The 27,482-nt window shown below is 30.9% G+C and overlaps 1 protein-coding gene across 2 annotated transcripts; it reads right to left on the minus strand.

The window, feature by feature from the left end:
* Nucleotides 1-437: 437 nt before the first annotated feature.
* On the minus strand, nucleotides 438-27,107 carry Zn72D (Zinc-finger protein 72D). 2 transcript variants are annotated; one of them, XM_065506130.1, is made up of 7 exons: nucleotides 26,965-27,107; nucleotides 26,423-26,677; nucleotides 25,250-26,300; nucleotides 24,769-25,179; nucleotides 22,260-22,760; nucleotides 10,920-11,110; nucleotides 438-1,502 (listed from the first exon to the last, which is right to left on the minus strand). In XM_065506130.1, the coding sequence occupies exons 3-7, from the start codon at nucleotides 26,292-26,294 to the stop codon at nucleotides 933-935; spliced, it is 2,718 nt and encodes a 905-aa protein (XP_065362202.1). In that variant the 5' UTR covers nucleotides 26,295-26,300; nucleotides 26,423-26,677; nucleotides 26,965-27,107; the 3' UTR covers nucleotides 438-932. The 2 variants fall into 2 exon arrangements, 1 of the variants encoding a protein (XP_065362202.1); XR_010576294.1 differs by lacking the exons at nucleotides 438-1,502; nucleotides 26,423-26,677; nucleotides 26,965-27,107 and adding an exon at nucleotides 21,532-21,685 and having other exon boundaries at nucleotides 10,971-11,110.
* Between the last annotated feature and the right edge of the window lie 375 nt (nucleotides 27,108-27,482).

Raw genomic sequence — 27,482 nt, forward strand, 5'->3', positions numbered from 1 at the left:
AAGAATATACATTATACGGCCGAAATTCTCTCAAATTTTTGATTTATTTTTGACTTTGTTGTTTTGTGTTCAATTGTAATTGAAACGCATGTGTTTGCTATGCTTCGTACAAAAACCAACCAACAACAATGCTTAATGAATTTCTAAAAAAATTACATTTGTTATTCTCTTTAAAAGAGCATAATAAATGTGTGTAAATTTTTTGAACAATTGTTGTATGGCATGAACATCACTGGTGTAGACCCAACATAGGTTTATAGTGCAAAATTTTTTTATATGTGACAAAACAAAAAAGTAGGAAAACAACGTTTGCCGGGTCAGCGGGTACCCAAAAACGTATCAAAAAATATTTCGATTCCAGGGATATTATAAAAGGTCGGGAAATTAAAAAACCTAGATATAAGATTATTTTAGATTTTGAAATTTAGGAAAATAAGTTTTTAATTCTGATTGTGTTTATTTTATTTAAAATTCAAGATATTATATTATAATGTTAATAATGTTGTTTATGTTGTCTTCAATGTCAACGTACTACATATATAAGTAAGTATTCATACATACATACATAAGTTTATAATGTTTCATTATAATAATCATATTTAATACCATACACGATCAAGTACATACATGGCAATACGGAATTAACTTCATGGTTTATATGTATATTGTATGCATATTTTTTGTGTTTGTATGTGTCTATAAAAAAAACTTCTATTATTACTGAAGGTTCAAAACTGAAAATCAAATAACAAATCGTTCCGTACGATTCGCTCGGATACCAAAATGTTAACATATCTGCTCTACTTTTTTCATCTTTTTTTTCAGTTGGGAAATTCTAAATATAACGCATTGTAATAAATTATAATATGTAGATAAATATATGTTTGTGTTATTATTATTATTGGTAACGTATTGTATGTGTATTTAAATGTTTAGGCAGCTGCATCGTTTCCATCTTTTTTAGGAATCTTTTCATCGGATGCGCATTCCTCAGCATCTGCATTATTATTGCCAGGCTCGCCGCCATCTGTATTGTCTTTGCCCTGAGAACGACGACGTTTGCGATTTATACGCCATGGGCGTGATGGAAATTTTGGAGCTGGTAGTTGATCCATACCAAGAACTTTATAGATTTGTCTGAATGCCATGTAACGCAAGAAAAGTTGTGCTGAAACGGTCAAGTCTTCACGCTGCTGTTTAGACAAATCGTGTAGAGCGTCTTGTGGCTCCTTTTCACATGGATCCAATAGACCAGGACCATTGATGAGGAAACCGGAAGCCAATGCTTCCATAATGCGTCGCAAACAATCGCCAGGGGATATGGGGAAACCAGCAGATGAAATGACTTTCTCAACCAATAATTCCATTGACCACTGTGGCAATGCCTGCCAGGATTGTATACGTTGACAGAGATCACGTAGAATGCGTATAACCATAACGCATGACTGTAAACCGGTTGCTCTAGCCTGGAACCATTTGGCATGACGAAGTTCTGCGAGTGCCTGTTTAAAATTTATGAAAATCATAGTTTATTAATGTTTTTTAAGTGTTTTTTTGCGAAAAATAAAAATACATATTTTAAGAATTTTTCAATTTGGCCTTCTGGCCAAATTAAAGTATTACAAAGTAATCAAATTGTAGCAAAAAAAAATTTATGTCATATACATATCGTCACCTAAAATGAAAAAAAAATTAAATTCTGTTTAAAATTTGTTTTATGGTACGAAACAAAGTATAAAAAGTAATCCAACTCTTTGACAACAGTACCTAACTCTAAACATGTGTTAGTGAAGAAGTACCAAACTCTAAATATGTGTTAGTAACATAAATGTATCACCCCTATCGGCAATAACATGTGAAATTTTGTTCCCATGAAATATACATTTCCCTCGAAGGGAAAATTGCTATCGTGAATATCCCCATGAACTTTTCATTCACAATAGTTGATTTTGTTCGTAACAGCTGTTTATTGTTTACAAAATTCCATCTAAAAATGTTTTAGATTCCATGAACAAAGTTGATGAACGAAAAAAGGAAAAGGGAACATATTTCATGTGAAATATTGATTCGCGATAGGGGTGTATATAGGGTTGCCAGACGGCCTGGAATGGCCTGGATTGTCCAGTTTTTTGTGTCTTGTCCAGTTTCCAGCTAAAATACAATTTGTCCAGTTAAAAAATAATTTCTTTCATTTGGAAAAATATTTTTTTTATTAATTATATTTAATAGATATTTTGTACATAAAATATTTGTATATTTAGTTATACAATTGTGAAATGTATAATCAGTTAAATTTTTTGTTGAATCTTTTGAATTTGTTAAAATATGTCAGCAAAGTTGTAACTATTTTAAAAAATTTCATCTCTCAAAACCAAAACTTTAAAATTAGATTAGCAAATAAATTTTTAAAAATTGATATTACGTACTTAGCGCAATGATATGATTTCGGAGACAAATCACTTTACATCAAAATCTCATTTTTAAATTTAAAACAATCTCTTTTATCGTGGGATAACTTATCAGAGCTTTCAAAGTTTTAAAAATATCAAATATAATTAACGATATGTTGTACAATGACTTTTGCTGCCTGCGAGAAGCCTTGATAATTTGCCGCAAGATATTTCAATCAGAGACATAACTGTTATAAGAAATATCTAAAAAAAATTAGCCATAACTGTTATATTGTAGAAATAAATTTTTGTTTCTTTAAATAATAGTTATTCTCAATGAAAATAAGTTTTGCTTTTCAATAAGTGTTATTCATAATAATTATTTTTTTTCGTTGCTCATAACTTTTATTTTTGATTTTTATGTTTTTTTTTTGCCTTCTAGAGTTATTCATAATATATATTTTTTTACGTTACTCATAACTTTTATTTTCGATTTATATTTTTTTACGTTGCCTAATAAGAGTTATTTATAATAAATATTTTTTTTCGTTACTCATAACTTTTATTTTCGATTTAACTTCAGCTGAAGTATCTCCACTTCAACCAATATCCGATTTTCTGATTAACGAATCGACGAATCTAAATACGTCGTCGTTGTTTGGAACATCAATTAGAGAACTTGAAGTGGATTTATCTTTAGACGATGACAAAGGCAATACATCGCGAGATTTATTAGCAGCTTCAAACCTATGAGACTGGACGTAGAAGCCGATTTGTTGCAATATTAGGAAGAGAAAAAGGATACTTTTGCAATTCTTAAATAAATTGGTTCATATTGTCTATGCACTGCCGGCTAAACGGCTTTCTGTTGAAAGAGCATTTTCTGCGTTGCGTATTTTGTTGACTGAGAAAAGATGCAACTTGGCGGACAATGGTGCAACTTGGCGGACAATGATGCAACTTTGCTAAAACATTGATTGTGAAACAAAATTCTTCATAATTAAAAAAACACACAATAAAAAACATCAATCTCATACCAAGCTTCTCTGATTTCAATTGATATATATGGTCAATTTTATTTTTCAAAAAAAGCCATAAACATAATTTACACAATCTATATAAAGGATTGAAAGAATTATTAGTATTTTAAATAATCTATACTCATAAGAAAGGAATAGAATACTTTTTGACGTAATAAAAGCTGAAATTTGAATAATGTTGCAAACATTTTAAAGCAAAAGATTTAGTAAATTTTGTAAATTAAAATACAAAATATATGTGGCAAATAAAATTGTTCTACTTTTTATGTATTTAATTAATATATCTTCACCTAAAATTCAAAATAACGTAACATCACTCTTTACAAGTTAATAGAAGAAGCAAAAAACGATATAAATAAAATTAAAACTACTTGTGATATTGAAACAAAATTTTCAAATTTGGATTACAATAAAACTATTAATATATTTTATAAATAAGTTCACTTTTCAAAGTGCACTTTTTGATATGCGTCATACGTTATTTTGAATTGATGTTTTCTAAAACCAAAATAACGTATCATCAATATAAATTTTATGAAAAAAAATCTTAAATAAAAAAGGAGTTTTTATAGATACTTATTTAAATTAAAAAAACGTAATTTATTAAATTTTCATAAAGATTACCTAAAAAATTCTATTGCAACAAATTTATTAAAAAATATAAGGAAACTACCCAAATTGGTGTAAAATACTATTTATTAATTAAACCGTAAATTTTATTTTGTTTAAGAAAATCATACACTTGATGATACGTTGTTTGAATTTTGGTTATTTTTGAAAGTAAAAGTTTAAAATTTGTATACATATGTAGGATGTAGTGAATTTTAGGTGACGATGAGTATGTAGGACTGAATTTAACGTTTCTTTATTTTTTATGTTATTTTTGTAAAAAAAACTTAACTTAAATTTAACTTTTTTGAACTATAAGAGCATTTTTAAATTGTCCAGTTATTTTTTAAAAATCCAGTTAAAATTTTCTTATGGTCCAGTTATTTGACTTTTGTTATCTGGCAACCCTAGGTGTATATGTTGTATTGGTGCCTTTTTAGGTTTTTGACAGCACACAGTGGTATGAGAATAAAAAAAGATTGAAATAAATCTGTAACTTCTAAACCCTTACGCCGATTTGAATGAAATTTCACATGCGCAAAGAGGAAGTGTAGTCGAGTTTAAGTATTGAATTTGGACCTCATGAGCCCACCAGGAGCGGGACCAGGGGTTCCCAAGGTAGGACACCTCGGGTATGTTCAATTTTTAAAATGATCCTATTTCTTCGTTTGTGTTCCGATTTAAAAAAAAATGACACATATAGAATCTCCTCGTCGTAGCTATGAATTATCTCTTATAGCTTAGGAGATATTCGCATTTGAAAATTTAATTTTAAAAATTTTTACCCACCCTACTCCAGTTTTTTGGTGACCGCGGTTCCAAATATTCCCCGATTTTATCCATTTTTCTTTTATAGGATTAACAATAGATCTATATATCAAAAATAAGCAAGAAGTGTTTAAAAATCATGGCTGAGTCCAAAGTTACATGCATTTGAATTTAAAAAAGGCGATTTTTCGCAATTTTTTTTGGGAAAAAAGTACTTTTATTCTTTTTAAGTTATCTAAAAAATTTCTAAGAGGATATAATGAATTTGTACTTTTTGAAAAGCTAACTTTACGCCAAATATTTTAAATGAAAAAACATTTATAATTTTTGATACCGACGGGATCAGGTCCATTTAAAAAATGCCTATTTTTATGTAAAATTCAACTTTAGGGCAAAAATTCTCAAATCGCATACTCGATATCAAAATATAGTAACCTATTTTAGATGACCCAATAAGTTCTTAATTATTTTGTAAAGGGTTCCGATAACCCCGCCCCTGGTATGGATATTATAGCCCATTTTTGGGATTTTTCAAGATTTTTTTGGGAATTGCGGGATACTTGATAACAACTTTCAAAATTTGTTTTTATTTTTCCATTTTAAATAGAAAAATCTACAGAACTGTGAAATTTCATTAAAAAATATTCATAAATAAAAATTTTATTTCAATTTGAAAAATTTGTATCTATGCAAAATTCAATAAAAAGCATCTTTAGACATATTTTTCAAAAAAGTATTCCATGAATTTTTTAATTGTCAAAAGTTATATAGATTTTTGAAAAGTAGACAAAATCCTCTACCTTATGTTTTTTACGTGTCAAATAAATTAGGGAAAACTTAACTCTCTGAGAATTTACCGATCGGAAGAAATCGATTTCAAAAGTTGGTTCACTTGACATGAAATGCCCCAAATATTAGTTTAAGTTTTAAATTAGTGTACAGGAATAAACTTAAACCATTTTGAACTTAAAAATTTAGTGCACAATTTGAAGTTGCACTCAAATTAGTGCATACAAAAAAGTTGCAATAAACTGATGATTGCATTTTTTTAAATCAACTAATTTAATTGAGTGCAAAATTTTTTAACTCACTATCACTAATGTTTAGTGAGGCTGCTAATTTTCAACTCAGCACTAAATATGAACAAAATGAGGTAAAAGACCTAAGCTTTCTTTTGAGCAAAAAAAAATGTTTAAAAAAAGTTCCCATATTGGAAAAAAATTTCGATTTTTTAAAAAAAATTAAAAAATTGTATGTCTTGCGTTACAAAATATTTATTTTGGTAGATATCCCACTCGCATCCCACTAAGGGACTAAAAATATCTTAAAGGAATGGACCTAAGCTTTCTTTTGACTAAAAAAAATTTAAAAAAAGGGCCCATTTTGAAATAATATTCGTATTTGCAAAAAAAAAAAGTCAAAAATTGTAAGTCTTGAGTTAAAAAATATTTATTTTGATAGATATCAAACTCGCATCCCACTAAGCGACCAAAAGGATCTTCAAGGATAATATCTAAGTTTTTGTTTGAGCTAAAAAAAAAAATTAAAAAAGGGTCCATTTTGAAAAAAAGTCAACAAAGTTTTTGATTTTGCAAAAAAAGTCAAAAATTGTATGTTTTGAGTTACAAAATATTTATTTTGATAGATATCCTACTCGCATCCCACTAAGCGACCAAATAGGTGTTCAAGGAAAATATCTAAGCTTTATTTTAAGAAAAAAAGGGCCCATTTTAAAAAAGTCAAAAAAGTTTTTGATTTCGGAAAAAATATATTAAATTTTTTTATTTTTTTTTTAAATATTTTTTTTCGAAAGATTGAAGAAAGAGCTATCTAAACTATTTGGGACACATTTTGCTAAGAACAATAGGTAATAAGTTACATGGATAAGAAAAAACACCTGTTTGACCAAATTGTCAAAATTTGACCCCCTATAACTCAGAGAGTTCTCGACCTCGACTTGTTGAAAAATTGTGTCTGAGTTACTATCCAATAGATCGGAAGACATCGATTTCAAAAGTTGGTTCACTTGACATGAAATGCCCCATATGTATCATTAAAAATAACAAAAAATATTTAAAATTTTTATTTTTCGAATTTGGATTAAACAATCATGACTACTCATTTTTGAAAATTTAGTGATAGTATGTTTAATGCAGCCTTTTTTTTGATTGCAGGTTAAAATTTTGCACTAATTAATTATAGTGCAGATTTTTGCACTAAATCTTCAATTCAACATTTAGTGCACTACCCACAACTATGCTTTATATATAAGCTATGCCGTTGAAAGCATAAAACAAAAACAATTTTTCATACATTATCGCACCGTAATGTATATGTGGGAGAGTAATTTTAAAAAATAAAGTCGGACTACTTGATATACAGCAAAATCTCGAAAAAGTTAAACGAAATGTCCCAAGGGCAGTTAACTTTTTCCAACTAATAATTTTTTTTAAGCTGGTTTCAAAATTGAAAAAAATATAAACATAAACATAGATTTTTCGAAAATTAAAACACTAAATTTATTTTAATGACTTAATTTTCATCATTACAAAAAAATAGTATCTGAATAGTGGTCTGAAGTTCAGTCATTTTTAACCAATTCCGTGATCAGAAACAAAATATATTAATTTGTGCGGAGAGGTTTAATGAAGCAGTCGAGACTGGCTTGTTTTTGTATCTTTAGTGTAATAGATCTTGACCATTTCGTGCGAATATTGACAAGGGATCTGCCACCTGATTTGCTTTTTTATAATTTTCAAACCAGTTTCGAGAAGCTCACTTTTGATTGTTCAATATCTTGCTCAATAATTATCGATTATAAAAAAAACACTTCGAAATCATCGTTATCTTCCGTAATTTGATCCTTGTTTCAATTTTCAATGTCATCAATGCTGATGTCAACATTTTCAACCAGAACCAAGTGTTAACTTTTCTGAGCTGGACGCTGAAATTTGGTTAACTTAGCCGAGCGGTTAACTTTTTCGCGAGTTAACTTTTTCGAGATTCTACTGTACTTTAAAATTATTGTTAACATTTTTAGAGTGTAGCAGTTCCTGAGCTTTGCAATGTTTGTTCGTGTTTACTGACTAGATTTGAATTTTTTAAAGCATGAAACTAATGTTTAAGTTAAGTTTAAATTATATTTTCTAACCGCCATTAACATGAAGTCTGGTTACATAATTATACTATCGGTTAAAATAATTTTTGTATGAAAACTTTCAGAATAACTTTAGATTAAAACATAACTATACATTGTGATAATGGGGGCAACAAAAAGAAATGCCATTTAACAGTTTTGCAGCCAAATATCGGTTATTGGAAAGAAAAATTCTTCCAATACTGCTGTTCGAAAACTGTTTCAAAATATAGATGTATGTATGTCGTTGTGATTATGCAAAATTTCACATTTTCGCAAGGGAAAAATAACGATGTCTTGAATTACATTATTATACATATCGTCACCTAAAGTGCAAAATGGATATAAAATAGAAACTACTTGAGATATTGAAACAAAATTTTCAAATCTGAATTACAATGAAACTAGAAATCTATATACACATCTGCTCAAAATAATAGATACACCTAATTGGAAAAAATTTAAATGGCGGTAACATTGAAAATTTCCTCGCAAGCGTTAAGAATACATCATATTATTAAAATTTCTATCTGGCAATGTCATGTCAGTCAAAAATCTGGCAACTATTTGCTTTCATGTTGATTTTTAAAAACGAATTTATTTGAATTACAAAAAATTATTTGCTCATAAAAATAGATACACATCAGTAATTTGTAATTTGTTTATATACAATTTTTTTTTTTTGCAATTTTTTGTTCCTATTTACGTGAAACAGTAAGTATAATTTAAATTTTAGCAACAATTTTATAAAAAATAGGACTCTTTTGAAGAAAATGGGACGAAATCATCATTGTACCGAAGATGAGAAAAAAATTGTTCAAACGATGAGAAATCAAGGAAAATCATTACGGGAAATAGCAAAGAGCATAGGAAGATCTTTACATTTTGTCCAAAATGCTTTATCTAAAAAACAAAAAAGAGAAACTCGCGGTAGACCAAAGAAAACCAGTCCAGAAACAGATAGGCGGATCGTCCTTATGGTTAAAAAAGACCCTTTCATATCATCGAAAGCTATTTCTGCGGAGCTATGTAACGAAATCAGTCCACAAACAGTTCGTCGTCGTCTTTTACAAGCTAAATTGCCGGGAAGAATTGCCAGAAAAGTGCCACTAATGCGCCAAAAAAATATCAAGACAAGATTAGAATTTGCTAAAGAGCACTTACAATGGTCCGGGTGTGAAGGCGAAAAAAAATGGAGAAATATTTTATGGAGCGACGAAACAAAAATAAATTTGTTTGGAAACGACTGCCAAAGAAATCTACGCCGACCAAAAGGAAAAGAATTCCACGTTAAATTTACAAAAAAGACGGTAAAACATGGCGGGGGAAACATAATGGTTTGGGGTTGCTTTTCATGGAATGGTGTTGGTCCGATATTCCGAATAGAAGATACCATGAATGCTAGTGGGTATAGAGACATATTGGAAAACGTAATGCTTCCATATGCATCGGAAAATATGCCATTAATATGGACATTCCAGCAGGACAACGACCCAAAACATAGTTCAAGATTAGTTAAAAACTGGTTCTTGGAGAATAACGTACCTGTTTTAAGCTGGCCCAGCCAATCCCCTGATTTAAACCCAATAGAAAACTTGTGGAGTGAATTAAAGATATGGCTTTCGAAGGAAGTTTTCAAAAATAAAGACGATTTATGGGAGAAAACGCAAAAAATATGGTACGAGATTCCATTGGAGAAGTGTCAGAACTTGATATCCAGTATGCCCAGAAGAGTGGAGAAAGTTTTACAAAACAAAGGTGGATATACTGGATACTAGCTTTACTTTAATAATAAACTAATTTTTTTAAGATAAAATTTATTAGCTTTTGTTTAATAAGAATTTTTAAAAATGTATCTATTATTATGAACACCAAATTTTTCGAAATTTAAGAAATTTAATTTACTTTATAATATTTATTATTAATTATGAAATATTTTGTTTTTGTTTTTTACTCTCCTTTTAACTATAAATAAAAATCGACTGAATTTTTTTTATAATTTTACAATATACCATTATTTTTTTTCGTTTTTAAAAAATAAATTTTGGTGTATCTATTATTTTGAGCAGATGTGTATATAAAATACAAAAAATGTTTCTACCTATGTCCGTTATAGACTCTGAGACCATCCAACCGATCAGCTCCAAACTGGTATCATTGGAAAGGAAATTTTCTGAATATGGTTTTGGACACCTAAAATACTACATTAGGTCCATTCGGTGATTTCGGAAAGGAATTTTCGAATTTTCTCATACAAACATTTTTCATCTATATATATAAAAATGGATGTATGTTCCGAATGAACTCAAAAACGGCTGGACCGATTTTAATGAAATTTTCAGGGAATCTTCAGAATATCCTAGCGGGTAACACCATAAAGACAGATTTATGATTTTCGTTCTGGTGGCGGAGGGGTGTGGCAAAATCAATTTTTACATTATACCGCTAATGCCATCTATATGTATAAAAAACCGCTGGACCGGTTTTGATGAAATTTTCAGGGAATCTTCAGAATAGTCCAGAGGGTAACACTGTATAGTCAGATTTTTAATATTCGGTCTGTGGGCGGAGGGGCGTGTAAAAATCCAATTTTTACATTATACCGCTAGATGACCAAATACAATAGAAAGTGTCTGGCGAAACAATAAAATACAAATCGATTGACACAGTAATGAACGAAGAACAAGTCCTACTTAATTTTTGAATTCATTGGAACCAGCCGAAATGCCACCACATGTATTAACATTGAAGGTTGGATTACCGACTTTTTCCGACACTGTATATTAAAATCGAGATCGAGATGCAATATAAAACAGATGTTTTCTAAAATCCAGCAACGCGGACCGGGTTCAGCTAGTCAATAATAAAATCAATTTCGAATTTCTTGATTATACGTTGTTTTGCATTTTAGGTGACGATATGTATGTTTTTCTATAAGCAATACTATTATGTTAATTTCCATTAGAAATTTCTTACCTTTAGACATGGTTCTCGCGGCAACAATGCAGCATCACCAGTGCTACTATTATTTTCAGCTTTTCCACCATCTGGAGATTCACGCAACAATGGAGAAGTCAACGAAATTTTAACAGATACGGCTTCATCTTGAACTAAAACTGCTGATTCTTCTATTAATACTTCAACTTTGTAGTCAACAGGATTTTCACCTACAAATCGAATAAAGCAAATTAAAATAATTAAATCCTATATACATATATATTTTCAGTTAATTAAATACATAACTAACTAGCTAACATAAAACATTACAGTCATTTCATACCCACATCAATGCAAAATAACAACATTTCTATTTACTTACATATATCATACATAGAATTGATTGATGGTTCAACCATGTACATATATTTAGACTATAATATGTTTAAAATAAATAAAAAGTTCTCAACTATGAATCATTAATATGAGTATGAAAAACTGTGCGTATTCTAAGCAAGTAACTACAAAATATGGAAAAAAGCAACAGCTCGATTTATAAATTTATATTAAAAATTCACGTAACGCCAAATTTGGTATCTTTTAGAAATGTAGATAAAAGTAACCAATGGGTAACCGTGAATTAAATAATAAAATGTTTAAATCTTAATGTCATCTATTACGTTACTTTTAACCCAATAAATGTGTAAATGCTTGCTTGCACTTTAATCTTAAGTAAATATTCGTAAAAAGAGTTGCAAAAAAATATAATTATTTCTAAAAGAAAACAAAATTAAAACATACATAACTAGAGCACTTTTTTACTTCGCTGGAGTGCAGAAACAATCGCTTCAAACTCATGAAATTCCTAGGGGTTTGACAGGTTTAAACTTAGTATATTTATGTATTTACATATAAAACAAATATGCATTTGGATCTTCATAAATAAGAATGATAATATAACAATGTTCGTCTACTTCCCGTAATACTGTGATATGATAAAAACACAACGTATATATCGATTTTTGGATACATCTCGGATGCAAAAAAAATAAAGTTTTAACAAGAAGCCAATAAAACCAGGATTTTCTACACTTGGTCGGTTTTTTTCAACTTTTAAGGGTTTAATAAAAAAAATCATTTTTACACCTAAATTTACTTTAAAATTATATTGGTGAAGGGCATAAAAGATTCGGCACATCCGAATATAGCACTGTTACTTGTTTAATTCTTTGTTATCAAGATTTTTTAGATTAGAATAGTGTAAACAATTTTATTAAATTTTCACTCAGTAAAAAAAAATATATTGGATATTCTTTACTTTAAAAGTAGAAGCAAGTGAATGGAAGGCCACCCAAGTTTGCATAAGTAACTTTTCTTCACTCCACATGCAGTTCCTGAAAGATTGGGCATAAATAATAAAACATGTGTAATACATATCGCTCATTCGCTGCAACAACGTCATAATTCAAAAAAAGTCCTTTTGAGAAAAACGACTTTGAATGTCTGATGACATTTTACTATTCCTCAATAAATTTTCAACAAATCATGCGATTTCTAAAATAAAACCTGATTTAAATAGTAGATACTAATATCTTTCTAATCTGTATTTAACCTAAAATTTTAATTTTGACGTTTACAACAAGAAAACACTCTCATACAAAAAATAATTGACTTTTTTTAAAACTGATAAAACTATATGAAAGACTAAAGGCCGGCGCATATTTTGTATTACTCAGTTGAAAACACCCGAATTTTGGGTTATGACGTTGTTGCAGCAAATGAGCGATATGTACATATATTTGATATCATAGTTTTTTAGAAGGTTTTTGCATCATTGATCAATAATGGTGTAATTTTTTGTTGTGGCAGTACAAGTACGGAAGATGCCGAACGTTTAGTTGAGATCTCGACACTCGAAACAATTGAAAAATTCAAGTATGGTGTTGGCCGATCGGAGATTGAAAGTGCTAGAGATTGTGGAAGCTAAGGCATCTCACATGGCTCAGTGGTTTCAATTTTGAATGCTCACTTGGATATGTGAAAGCTTTCCGCAAGATGGCTGCCGCGTTTGCTAACAATTAGAGTATCCAAAACCGAAAACTGGTCAACCGGTTTTTTCATCATTGGAAACTCCACCGGTTTCGGTTTTTTAAATTTTTCGGTTTTTTGACAAACCGGTTTTAATGAAATATATTTTCTAAAGCTCATTCACACATATTAATGGAAAACTTTGATACCACTTTTAAAAATATTGATTTATTTTATAGAAAATTATAGATAGCATTTGACAATATTTCGTAAAAGATATAAAATAATACATTTTCAAAGATTTAGTACACAATTCTTAACACATTTCCTATTAGTGTCCACAAATAAAAATAAATTGAAGGAGACCTTTTTCATATTAAATACAAATTTAATATAAACCGTTTTTTTTTAAATGCAATAATTAAAACCGGTTTTTTCAAAAACACACTTTTTCGGTTAAACCAGAAATCAGAAGAAGGCCAAGGGATACACACTGTATAATCCACATTGTCTACATAAAAAAAGGGTAAAACAATCAAACAGCGAATATTATCCCAACTTATTGAGGATTTGAAAAAAACGACCGCATTTGACCAAGAAAAAAGTTTTTCCCACCTGGACAATGCAAGGGTGCACACTAGGGTGGCCCTTAATAAACGATTAAAATTCATAAGAGTAAAGAAATGGAGCTCATTCGCCAAAAAATTGCCAAATAATTGGTTTTTCTCGAAAATTTCAAAATTTAAATCGCAGGTACGGAAAAACTATAAGAGATATTTTCATTATTTTTTCACACTTTTATTCCCTATTATATTCTCAATAAATCCCAATGAGATGATCAAAAAATTCTGAAATTTGTTTAACAAAATTTTTAAAAATTTAAAAATGGAGTTTTGAAACTGCCGTTAAAAAAATTGTATTTTTTTGTTCATACCTAAGAATAGGTTAACGGTATCCTACGAAGACAAAAACTCATATACAAGTAAATATGGATATATTTTAAGTAAAAATGAGCTTTTATTTTAATATTTATCAAAATATGTAAATTTTGTTCCTACCTTTCTTGTTCTAGTTGCCTGAGACACGTTAATGGCCTGGCGAATTTTTAATAACTTTCACATTTCTTGACCAATTTCTGTTTTGTCTCATTAGAACGACAATTGCGTACATATTTCGATTCTTTTAAATTAAATTGCAAAAGTAATTTTTTAATGGCAAAATTTTTACAAAAACTGAAAAAATGCATTTTTTCCCCTTGTAAATGCATCTCAAAACTTCAGAGGTTTTGCGGCACGTCTTAACCCCAACCGATTTACCTAAAATTTTTTCAGGATGATTTTTTTTACTAATGTTCACCAAACTGGAGGGTGAGAATGGCCAAAATCCAACTTTCGTTTATTAAGGGCCACCCTAGTGCACACATGTGCTGTTTCATTGGCAAAAATCAATGAATTAGGCTACGAATTGCTCCCTCATAAAGTTTGCAATATGAAAATTTAAGACGTCATGACATTTTAAAAGTTAGTGATAGAATGGATATTTTTATACCATTTTTCAAAACAAATAGCGTTTTAAATTTCTTTAAAAAAAAAGTACATTTTCGATCTTCCCAACTCATTCTTGGTGCATTCTAAAATTGTGAAATAAAGCAATTTTTTATAATTTTTCGTGTATATTCTAATGCTAAAAATATTCAGCGAAAACTGTCGCCCAAAATTAGTGGTTTTAGCAGCAGAATGAGCTACAATTTTAACACAATAATTACGTCAAATGTATGATATCACAAAATCAAAATACATACATATTTTTGAAGTTAAGCCTCTATCTATCTATCTATCTATAGGAACTGTCGGGGAAGCGAAGCAAATAAATACTTTTGTAAATCCCTGATGAGCTGGCTGGTTTAAATACAGACGAATTTATGAGTTTTAAAATAAATTTTTTAAGTTAGTTTTATTTATTAAAATTAAATTTACTAAAAAATATATCAAATAATCATGTCTTAGCAAAAAATATTATTATTGATTAATACACAGTGGAATTTGTTCAATGATTAAATTTATATAATTTAGATATATAGTTTATATAATTTAGATAAATTCATTGCAATTTATTATGCCAGTAAATCAAATATATTATGCAGTTACAGGTTCATAAAACAAATTTTATATGGAAATTTTGTTTAATAAACCTTTTACAAAATTAAAAAATTGATTATGAATAAAGGGGAAAGGCTTTTGGAATGCTAAAGAAATTATATACATACAGTGCCGAACTTAAGTATTGGCACAGGATGCTCATTGTACTTTAAGGTCGATTTAAAGGCCATATTGTTGACATTTTTAATAAAAAAATATATTTATCAGATAGATTGATGAATTTCCTACAAAATACCACCAACTTTATTTCAAAAATTTTGCAATATTATTTACTAACAATAAAAAGACGAAAAATTCCCCAATTCTGTTGAACAAAACTATTGGCACACTTAACCAGATTCTTAAAATTTTATCAATCTATCCACTTTTTGTTCATAGAAAATGCCATTTTATCTTCTTTTATTTAACAGTTTTCGTTTCTAAAACTGTTAATGTCAATTTGTAAAAAATTTGCACAATATTATCAATTTTGCTGAAAATAGCTAACAAAAAAAGGAAACAACAGAATCTGAGCGCAAAATCATTTTTCACTTGCACAATCAAGGAAAATCGTATACTGAGATTGTAGAGATTATGGAAAGAAGCCATTTTACAATTCGGAGTATCGTGCAACGTTTTAAGGGAGCATCAACAATTGAAAGTGCTAAACATACAAGTCGTCCTAGATCCTTAAGTGAGCGTAAATGCAGCCATATAATCAAAAAGGTCAAGTTATGTTCAAAAATATCTTTAGCAAAGGTTGCTGCAGAGATTAAAGAAGAGTTTGGGAAAGAAGTTCACGCAGCAATAGACAGAAGAGTGCTCCAGAAGTCAAACTATAGTTGTCGTATTGCTAGACATAAACCATTTATTTCATCTGTGAACCAAAAGAAGCGTTTAGAATATGCCGTTTAGGAATTTACGTAAGCCACATGATTTTTAGCACCAAGTGCTACTCTCTGATGAAAGCAAAATTAATAATTTTCGCTCTGATGGCCGTCAAACGGTATGGAGGAAACCCAATAAAGAGCTGGAAAAACAAAATATTGCTTCAACAGTAAAACATGGTGCTGGAGAGGTAATTGTGTGGGGTTGTATGTCCGCTGCAGTGGTTGGAGAGCTGGTGTTCATTGACGAAATAATGGACAAAGTGAAATATATGGAAACACCTCAAAAAAAGTGCAGAAATGTTAATTTTACCATTTTCTTTCACTTTTCAAAATGACAATGACCCCAAAATTCGGCCTATACTGGACATATGTGGCTTTCATACAATATTTCGCATGACCTACCACACCCTCCACAATCTCCGGATCTCAACCCAATGGAGCATCTGTGGGAAGAGCTAGATAAGCGAGTGAAAAAGGAATTAGTTGAAGAATGTCAAAGTATTGGGTCAGATATCAAAACAAGTTGGTGGATTCATGCTGAAGCTACTCGAGGCAGTTATAAAGCAAAAATCACTTGCAACTATATACTAAATTTTGCAATGTTGCTTCCTAAATCAAATGTTTTTTTAGCTTTTAATGAAGTGTGCCAAAAATGTTATTAATAAATAGTGGTATTAAATTGTTGAAATGAAGTTGGTTATATTTTATAGGAAATTCAACAGTCTATCCGGTAAATATATTTTTTTATTAAAAATCTCTACAATACTGCCTCTAAATAGACCTTAAAGTACAATGAGCATCCTGTGCCAATACTTAAGTTCGGCACTGTACATAAATAAAACTTTAATGTTCATGAGAATTTCAAACACTCAAGATCTATTTGTAAAAATATCATAGATTTGACAAAACACCAAGAATAAATAGTGATTTGTCATTACATTGCCTACTACAATTAATGGGTTTTTTAAACATTATTCATGTTTCTGTTTTCATTTTGTTTGTGGTTTTTTAATGTTATCTAAAATTAATAAAAAACAATTATCCAAAAGTTGTAATGTATTGGGAGTATGACTTAAAAATGCTGGATTTTCAATAGATGGCGTATCTTTTGAACGTAGTTTTTGTTTTTAATAATTTATATGTAATTTTTAAGGGTACATATCTGCCTTTATTCTCACTTAGTTATTGAACATTATATGTAGTGTAACGTTTTCTTTCCTTCGAAAATGTCGAATTTTGTAGTTTTGCTTTACATCTTTGTTTTGAAAAAAAGTGCCCCTGAAGTGCACAGATTGTTCACCAAAGCTTATGGTGAATGTGTTCCATCGCTTTCAACGTGTGAGATATGGTTTATGTAGTTCAAGGAAGACAAAGTTCGCCCAGGCCCGCCAAAAAAGTTAGAAGACCAAGAATTGGAGACATTACTCTATGAAGATTGTTGCAAAAATCAACAAAAGCTTGCAAAATCATTGGGAACTATTCAAGCAGCAATTTCAAAACGTTTGCGAGCCGAGAGACCTTGAAATACGATTTTGCATGCCCAAAATAATGCTTGAATGCTATAAAAGAATCGACACCAAAGCCAACTATCCATGACGCTTAGGTAATGCTCAGTATTTGGAGGATACTGCTGAAATCTGCTGGGACCATCACATGGAACCTGTACCGAACGCAACTGATTCATTTAAAGCGACCACTTGCCGAAAAACGCCCAGAATATGCGGCCAGGCGTAAAACCGTAATATACCATCATAATAACGCTCGGCCACATGTTACAACACCGGTTAAAAACAATTTAGAAAGAAGTGCCTTATAGTCCAGACCTTGTCCAGTCCAACTAATATTTGTTTCGATCGAGCAGAACGCTCTCTCTGGGATACGCTTTAATTTGAAACCGAGTATCTGATATTGGCTAGATTCGTTCTTGGTCTCAAAAGATGACCTTACCTCCGACGACCTCGGCTCGGAATCCATATGTTGCCAGAAAAATGGACAACATATGGAACAATGGCCAATACTTTGAAAATATTAAATTGTACAAATATTTCAAAATAAAAGCTAAAAATTTTAAAAATTATCACATTCTTAAGTAATTCACCCAATATAATTTTAATAAATGAACTTGAGCAAATAAAAAATTTACTTTCAATTTACAAAAATCTCAACATTTTTTTTTATTTTTAAATATAAAAAATCAAGTTGGTTTTTAACAATTGCATGTTTCTGCTCTCAAATATTTACCACTGTTTTTACTAAATATGTATTTAACAATTATCCTTACGTACAAAATATGGGACAATAGACCATTTCCGGTCCAAAAATATGACATCTTATAAATGTTAATAAATAAAAAATTTTCACAAAAGTCTACACATATAACTACACATAACTTTTAAACCATATATCGTACAACATTGAAATATTTAAAAGACGAAAATATATCCTTTAAAATGTTATGAATAAATCACAAAAAATAAATTTTTGATTGCTCTTGATTACTTACAACAATTGTGTATTCATTTGTATCATGATTCGTACATTTTTTTTGAAACATTTGACAAACTCTTTAAAATTTTCACAATCGAAAAATTCACATTAATAAAAATACAAAAAACTTCAATTAAAGTATGCAATTCTTAACAATCGAACAAAAATAGCTAACAACAAGTAAGAATGTTAGTCGGTCAAATCGGTATGGACCTATCCTCACAAAATTTGGTGGACCTATCCTCACAAAATTTGGTGGTATAATTTTTTGATTACTTTTGATTATTTTATAGTAGTCAACGGTAATCTTGAGTATTTTTAGATTACTTGTAATCGTAATCAATTCCTAATCATGCAAAATCAAAAATAATCGTAATCATTACTTCACCCTTCAAACAAAAGTAATCTAATTACTAATTGGTACGATTACTAATCATACTTAACAGCTATTCTTTTTTAGTTTAGAAGTTATGATCCAAAATGTGTTATTTTGGTGTATAAGTCCTAAACCAATGTCCAACTTAAAAATTTGCACAAATATGGAATGGGGTTTGTTCAACATACATACATATATGTATATGTATGTATATTTTTTTTAAATTTAAAAATGTGGATTAGATATAGGATTTTGAATTTTATAACCCAAGAATTGAACTTTAAACTTTTGAAAGAAATGTGATTTATTCACAAAATCCAATATAAATTGTATAGTTCGAAATTTATGTGCAATTTTTAAAAATTTTAAGACGTCATAGTTTTGGACCGGAAACACTTGCAATACATAATATCTGTGGTAAATTTCGTGAAAATCGGAGATAACAAATCCGACTGCTGTCCGCTTTGATATGGATCATCTCAATTGTTGATTAAGACCACAAAGAATAAAAGCATTACAGCAGCTGTAAATGGGATACCGTAATAAGTAAAATCATAGTGATTGAAGATCTTATAGCTGTGTTTTAAATCACAAAGTAAAGTCACAAGGTATTATTAGTCTTAGATACTTTAAAACTACCCAGGCAGAAAAAGACAATCAGAGCAATGTCGTTGCGATGTTGACCAAAATCACCATAACATACTGTTGTTGAAATTTTCTATATAGTCACAATATTGAACAGATAACGTCACACTACTCGTGTTTACGATGTATGTATAGCATTTAAATATAGTACATATCGCACTGGTTCCTCTAAAGAGCGTCCCCAATAAGCATTTTTACTGGAATTCAAGTTGAAAGCAAGTGTAATTCAAGCCTTGAATTATAGTCAAGCAATTGAATTACAGTTGTATTACATAAATTCAAGCCATATGTTTTTTGTTTGAAAAATAAATAAATTTTCAAATATTTTTCATGTTTAAAATATAATTACATTTGCATTCAAGTCAAATTCCAACAAAATGTTCAAGTACTTGAATTTTTGGGGCTTTGGTACTTACTGGGTCAACTCAAAATTATTCAAATTTCACTTTTCACGTCATATCTACCCACTGTAAAAATCTGCTATCATTTTCTATACTCTTTCGCCAAAAAATACAGTTGTATCCACACAGTTGTTTCATTGTAATGTACTGAAAAAAAAAATAGTTCTTTGCTTCTACTGAACATTTTAAAATTTTGAGTTGACGCTCTTTAGAGGAACCAGTGCGATATAGTTAATAAAACCCACTATTTATCACTATTATAGGTTGATTTTCGAAAGATTCTGTGACTCTACAAACCAATCTTGGAGCAGAAGGACGGATTGCAGGGCGCAAAAGCAATCAAAATAATAATTGGGATGGATAGGAGAAGTCTCGGGACTAGTAGGAGTGATATCTGGTCACTGCTCAATTGCAGTAGAACACAATTTGTGTAACTGACCTTTATTACAGAGTCTCATACAAAACTGGCTAGGGGATATCAAAATGTATATAAAAAATATTGCATCTCAATAATTCCTTAAGAATTAAGTCCTATTTTTCTGTTTTAAACAAACATATTTTTGCTTTTGTCACGCATAGAAAATAGTTTAGGTTGTGAAAACCGTATTTATCGATAATCGAAAATTCACTCTAAATAATCGAATTTGTCTGTTGTGGCTGAAGAATTTAATTAGGGTGGAAAAAAATTTGATTATTTAAATCATAATTCCTTTGTGTCAACTGATTTTCGGTTGCTTGTATCGATCAATAATAATATCCATTCTTTTTAGACCTAAAAATAAATCAGTTCATAATAAACACGATTTTTAAATTAGATAAACAAACCTTACGACCTAGAGCGAAAAAATACCAAGAGATAAAGTGATAATTTTCTTAAATATTTGATTAAATTTCCCTTTTTGCAACTCTGTTTACATGATTCTTTCTATATTTGTATGTACATCTAAGAGTATTGTGAAAAACATTGACCGAAATTGTTGATGTCATTTGGGCAACACTTTTAATAAATATAAAGAATTTAAAACGCAACAACCGTTATAAAGAGAGAAATAAATAAATAGATATGTAAATCGATTGTGTGCCGTATCGGAATGTCATTGCATAATTTCGGTCTCAATTTTCATTTCATGTTTCGATCTTCTTCTGAAATAAAACAATATAATGAAATGTACATTATATTGTTGCTACTTTAGTTATGAATCACACAAATTTTAAGCAATTTGGAATCGGCTCGAAAGCTCAGCAAAAGTATGGAGAGTAGAAAGCAATATGGAATTAATTTTGAAAACCATTGTTGCTTGATTTGTGTGATCAATTTTAAAATTGATGATTAATTTATCAATCAATCGATCAATATTCAAAGGATTTTATTTACACAAAGTTTTTGTTTCGGTTTTTATTTTTAGTTGTTTGTTATTCATTACTAGTGTATTATTGATAGATATCATTATGAACACGCAAATAAAGACGAAGCAGTGAACACGATTGTCAAACGAATTGGTCAAATTAATATATAAAACGGAGGAGTTACGGTTGTTGTTTCCTTGAGTTATAGTGAGAGAGAAAGTGAGAGATTTAGACCCCCTAAACTTTGTATAAATATATTCCTTTGTGATAGTTTTTTTTTTTTTTGTTTATCTTAACACGGTCCACGGACTTGTGAGACACGAAGAGTACTTGTGTTACCGTTAAAAGTCCTTTATCCAGTAAAAAGTCCTTTATAGAGAATGTACATGGGAGACAGTGTTTTTTTAAACCGATTATGGTAGTTGGTTGGTTGGGTGTGTTGTCTAGAAGCAATCTCAACATAGCCAGTATGAAATCATCCTGTGAAAAAGAGCTGAAAACACCAAATACAAAATTTTTGTTTGTTTATTTTGTCGTTGTATTTTAATACATCGTTTTAATTTATTAATTGTTTATTGTTTCTTGTTTTTTTTTTTTAATTTTTGTTAATGCCACCACATTTTCACTTTTTTACACTACTTTTTCCATACAAATTGCCATCGTATATTCTAAGATCACTCACTCACTATTCTATGAAAATGTTATAAGAAATTCTTATAATAGCGATTTCATTTTGATTTGAGTTTCGAACAAAAACAAATAAACAAACAAACAAGATCATAAGAATCATTTCAATCAGTACATTATTGAATTGAAATGATTGTATGTAAGTAAATGGAATAGTTTAATTTAATTTCATGCACATCAAGCTATTTCTTTGGAAAAAGTTGCCTAGAAAAAAGGCTCATGTTTGGTTCATTCTTAGAAAGATAAAGAATGGCGCCATTAAAGCCTTCCTTTTTATTTGTAAATTTCATCAAGCATATGTAGTAAAATTATGATATATTATTCATATTTGTTTAAAAAGATAACGATTTTAAATCGAATTAGTATCATTTTTAATTTACCTGCAACCTCTTTTAGTTTTTCTGGTAATTCAGCTGCAACTCCCTTTAAAAGACCAATTGTGGGTTTCTCTGAACAGAGTACGACCAATTCAACGGCATTGTCTCCTTGCAAGAGTAGTCCCTTGGCCAAGAATCCAACGCGCATAACACCCTTTAAAATGCGAACATTTCCAGAGTCAGCCTCCTTTTGGAACGACAACATTTGATTGTCACGTCCATCTTTGACAGCACTGCCATCATTTTTCTCTTTTTTAGCCGAAGAAGGACCGCTATCGTTGGGATTTTCAGCAAGGCTATCCGAAACATATTTTAATGCACGCTCAGTATGCGAAACAATGCGTTGAATAAGCTGTAGTTCCTCTTCTTTCGGATAGATTTGTGCATGACGAGCAATGGCATGACGGTCGTCGTTGCTTTCCGGACGACGAATATTTGAAGGTATCATGCCAAAGAATGGTGGCGGTCCATTACCCATGCGGCCACCGAATCCACGTTGATTGCCTGTTTCATTAATAGACAAAATAATATATTAAATAAATTCTGTTTTATACATATAGACCATTTGCGACAAGATTATACATCTTGGTATTAACAAGATGATATTAACTCCATATTTTTAAAATTTCACTTTTTGCTCTACTGTAAAAATTTCAACGTATTCCGATTATTCTTTCATCTCGAAAATCACATTTGAGACCATATTCTTGGTAATGTAGTGACTACCTTTATATAAACAAAAAGGTATTATTTTGAGTTAATACAAAAAATATCGAAAAGTTTCAGAAAAACGGTATTAACTCAACAAATAGATTATTTTTGCAAATGAAATTTTCTTACTTTGATGTATTCGGAATTTCAAATTCTCTTAAAATGTAACCACAAACTGTTATTGGCCTCTACTGAAAATTTTTAAATGTTTAGTCAATACCCTCTTGTTGATCAAGTGCGATATATAGCTCAAAATTATAGCTAAAATATTTCAAATACACTCCTCAATATATTTATAAGATCAAAATTGTTGTTGTCATAATTCGAAAATTGGTATTGCAAAATATTATCACAAAGAAATAATTATAAGACCAAACATATACAGTTATGGGGTTTTCTTTTCTTGCATAAATGATGCATTTGTGTTCATTATTTGTTTCCTTTTTTGAAAAAATGTAGTTTGGTAAGCGTATAGGCAGGTAGCTGACTATGCGGATAAAGTTGTGATTCTTATCAAGGGAAAGTTTCTTTCCTCAAACAGTGAAATCATGCAGGCAGTGAACGGCGATCTCTCGGCCTGGACCAGGGTAAATTGGCTGGGTGTAAACCCAACGAAAACAGAGTTAGTACTCTTCACCAGGAGAAAATAGAAAATAGACGGCATTGAACTGACTAAAAGGCGTACATAACTTTTTTTGGTCATTTTAACTTTGTAAAAGAAAAAGTGGCATTAAAATATATAAAATGTATATTAAAAATTATATTGATGTCAATAAAGCAAATAAAAACAAAGAGCTGCTGTCCTTTTTTTTTTTTTTATTTTTCACCTGTTTGTGCTTAGGCATTTTATACTTATGCTCAGTTAAGATTATATAGCATATAAATATATAAGTGAGAAACACAATTTTTAGTTTAATTTAGGTTTAAGCGAGGAATGTAGATTATCTTTATCCCAGAAACTAGCTCCTCAACGGCTGGGCCGATTTCAATGAAATTTGTTGTGTGTGTTTAAGTGGGTCCCTGGATGGTTTAGATTCACAATTGACCTATATAGGAACAATGGGCATGGCACCTTCCATACAAAGTAAAAATTTATTATTGCATATGTGGAGTACTAGTATAGTGGGAGTCTTCAAAACATTGTGTGTTATGGCAGAACAACGTTTGCCGTGACAGCTAGTGTATAATACATTTTGTAGAAATAGGGGTTATATAATTTTTAAAACAGTGAAATTTCACATTTTGTTAAAAGTGGCATATGAGGAAATTTGGAAAAAAATTTAAATTAAAGTTGTTAAATTGATTGAAAGTTACAAAAAACATTTCTTGGCATTGAAAAAGCCTTTGATTCTATAAGGATCTATCGATCCTGCGGATCTGTCACAAGGGCCTGAAATATCACATATAATTTACACTGCTTATTTTGTTGTGGTAAAGTGTCAAACGCAATAATCAAAAGAATGGAAAATAGTTTAAAATTGAAAAATATATTTTGGAACAAGATTTTGAATGATATGAGCAAATTAAGAGCACACAACCATAGAATAAAATATACATAGAAAGGTTACTGAGAGACGAAAAGAGTAAATATTTTTAGTATATTTAACTCTCTGTTGCGCCTCTGGTTCAACCTATGTCTGCTTTTACACAAAAACAATTTTTCTTTTTAACCTGATACCTCGAATTATTTAATTTAAATAATTATGCAGTACTCTAATATGAATTTCTATAAATAAATATATATACATAATACAATACTGAATTGTTTTTACCAATATTTTTCTTTAACGATCGAACTCACCTCCAAAACTGCGAGCTAGCCAATTATTGTAATCATACTCGTCATCGAACTGAGCACGTCGACGTTGTTCATCGCCCCAATATGCCTGCTTATCACCAAAGTTTGAATTTTGGCCGCGATGAGAATTCATTAGAGCTCGTTGAGCACGAGCTTCAGCTAGACGGCGTTGTCGTGGTGTAGGCTTAAAGTCCACCACTAAATCGGGCTGAACTTTACGTTTGTATTGTAGACGATGGCGACGACCTTTCATGTGCATTTCTTTAGCATTTGGATCGTTGAATTTGCAATCGCACAACTTGCAATTGAAGCTAAGAATTTTTCCCTCTTCATCCTTAACTTCTTCGATGAATTCCCCACCGACTGGTTTAATGTTGTCAGTATTTTCATGATTACTGGCATCATCAGCATTATCTGACCAAAAAAAGAATATATGTATAAGTATTTATGTATCTTTGGTAAAATTAATTAACTAAATATTTACCATCCATTTTATCATCAGCTGGATTTTCTTCTTCATCGCCACCTCCTGCTTTGGTTGCTGTGCCGGCTGCGGAACCGCCAGCAGGGACAAAGTTTATTTTGGACATCTTCTTGGGTTCCTCCGAGGGAATGGGTTTACCCAGTTTTTGGTGTAACTTTACGACCTTTTGATGCTTGGCTCCACGAACATGAGCGGCATAGGCGTCTGTGCCGGTACAAGTAACATCGCAAAGTTCACAATGATAATTGTTGCCACGATTTTGCGAAGTAGTTTGTGCACTAGCCTGCATTTTAAGTGATGCCTCACGTTTTTTATGTTTCTGACCCTCCAAATGTTCTCGATAGGTTTGCGGTCCAGCGCAAGATATTTTGCAAACCTCACAATAATGCAGTTGTTGTGGTCTGGGTGCCTGCTTCGGCCGCGAAATTTTGTTGCCCGGACCACCGGGACCGCCTTTGCGATATGGCGGCCAGTTTCCAGAAGCACCTGCGGAACCATTAGACTTGGCTGGATTACCAGTACCAGGTTGTTGTTGCTGAGCCACATACATGGAAGCAGCACTGTAGAGTGCAGCATCATAATTGGAATAGGAACCAGGTGCTGTAGTCACAGCGGTTCCAGGCAATTTTCCAGGAGTCCCAGCGCCACTTTTATCTTTGCCAACCGTAGGTTTTGTACCGATCGGAGTCACATTTTTAACTGGCGGTGCCGAGTAGTGAGTCTTGGTGACCGTAGGCGCTGCAGCGGTGTTGTAGTTGGAGGCCGCCTGCTGATAAAATGTTTTTGACGAGTCATAGGCCTGCAATGGCGCACGACTATAGTCACCACTGTATCCTGCATAACCTGCAGCAGCAGCTCCGGCTGCACCTCCAGCTGCGTAACTACCGCTGCCAGCAGCTACGGCAGATTGATAAGCGGCGGCGTTTGCATAAGTGGCGTTGGTTACAGCCGGATACGCAACTGAATTGGAACTATATGCCCCCGGTGTACCCGTCGAATTGTACTGGGTACCGCCGTAACTAAACCCGGAGTAATTATTGGCCATGATTATCTACAGACACACAAACACAAAAATATATATATATATATGATGATGATGTAGGAACTTAACATATACAATTACAAAACAATTCAATTCAATTATTAATTTCTATAACAATAATGAACTTTTACTTTTTTCTTCTTGTATTCAAATTACAAAAGTCCTCGACGCAACGGCAACGGTAACAGTAACGACGACGACCACCACTACTGCAAAAACTGTTTAAAACTCTGTTATACACACACGAAATATCTCTGTTATAAAGAACGTACTTCTTTCTTGCCGGAAACGCCGGTCAAATTTACAATTTGCGTCTTGTAGTCTCCGAATTAATTTATTTATTGATTAGATCAATAAATCACATAAATTGTTTTCTCTTTTCTTACCTGAAATATAAAGAAAATTGTGTATGTACATATATTTAACATGACATTATCAATTGCATTGCACTTTTTATGTGTATTTTTTTTCGTGTGTGATTCCACCACCGCACTTCCACCATTTTTATTGGTTTTTCACACTGTTCATCTTTTTTTAGTTGACATTTACGTCGTTCATCATAAAATATTTATAACAAATCATAATATTCTCAAATTATAAACACAATATGATGGAAGTTATTTATTGTTTTTCAAGTTTGTTATGAATTCTTGCAAAATTTTAATATATTTACCAATTATTTTTATTTCGAATCTTTGGAAAAAATTGCATGAACTTCTGAAAATGCTTTTGAGTAGATACCAGTGATGGTAATTTAGCTTTTTTTTCTTTTGAAATTTTGCGAAGCAGCTGGGAAATAAGTATTTCAGTTTTCTTAATCAGAATTTTAGCGATTTGTTCAGTGTTGCCAAGGAGCATCTATACATATAGTTTCTTCTTGAGTGTTGCCATTCATTGCCAACAAAATGCTAGTGTATCCAAAAGCAGCTCTTATCCGATATGTATTAGGGTTTTATAAAGCGCCCTGTTCTGTACTTCTCTCATCGTAAAATTTCTCACATGAAGAGTGAATGATAAAAAAAGACACCACTCAAAGTAAATTAAATAGACTCAGTAGAACAGCTGACTATTTTTTTTATTCAGTCTGAACTGTCAATTCACTTGTGGTTGTTGTGGCGAAAAATACAACAAGCCCAAAAGCAAAAACAACAACAGGCAACTTTGACAGCTCAGACCTTAAACCAAAAACAA

This window comes from Calliphora vicina, chromosome 3 (genome assembly GCF_958450345.1).
Source record: "Calliphora vicina chromosome 3, idCalVici1.1, whole genome shotgun sequence".
NCBI lineage: Eukaryota > Metazoa > Arthropoda > Insecta > Diptera > Calliphoridae > Calliphora > Calliphora vicina.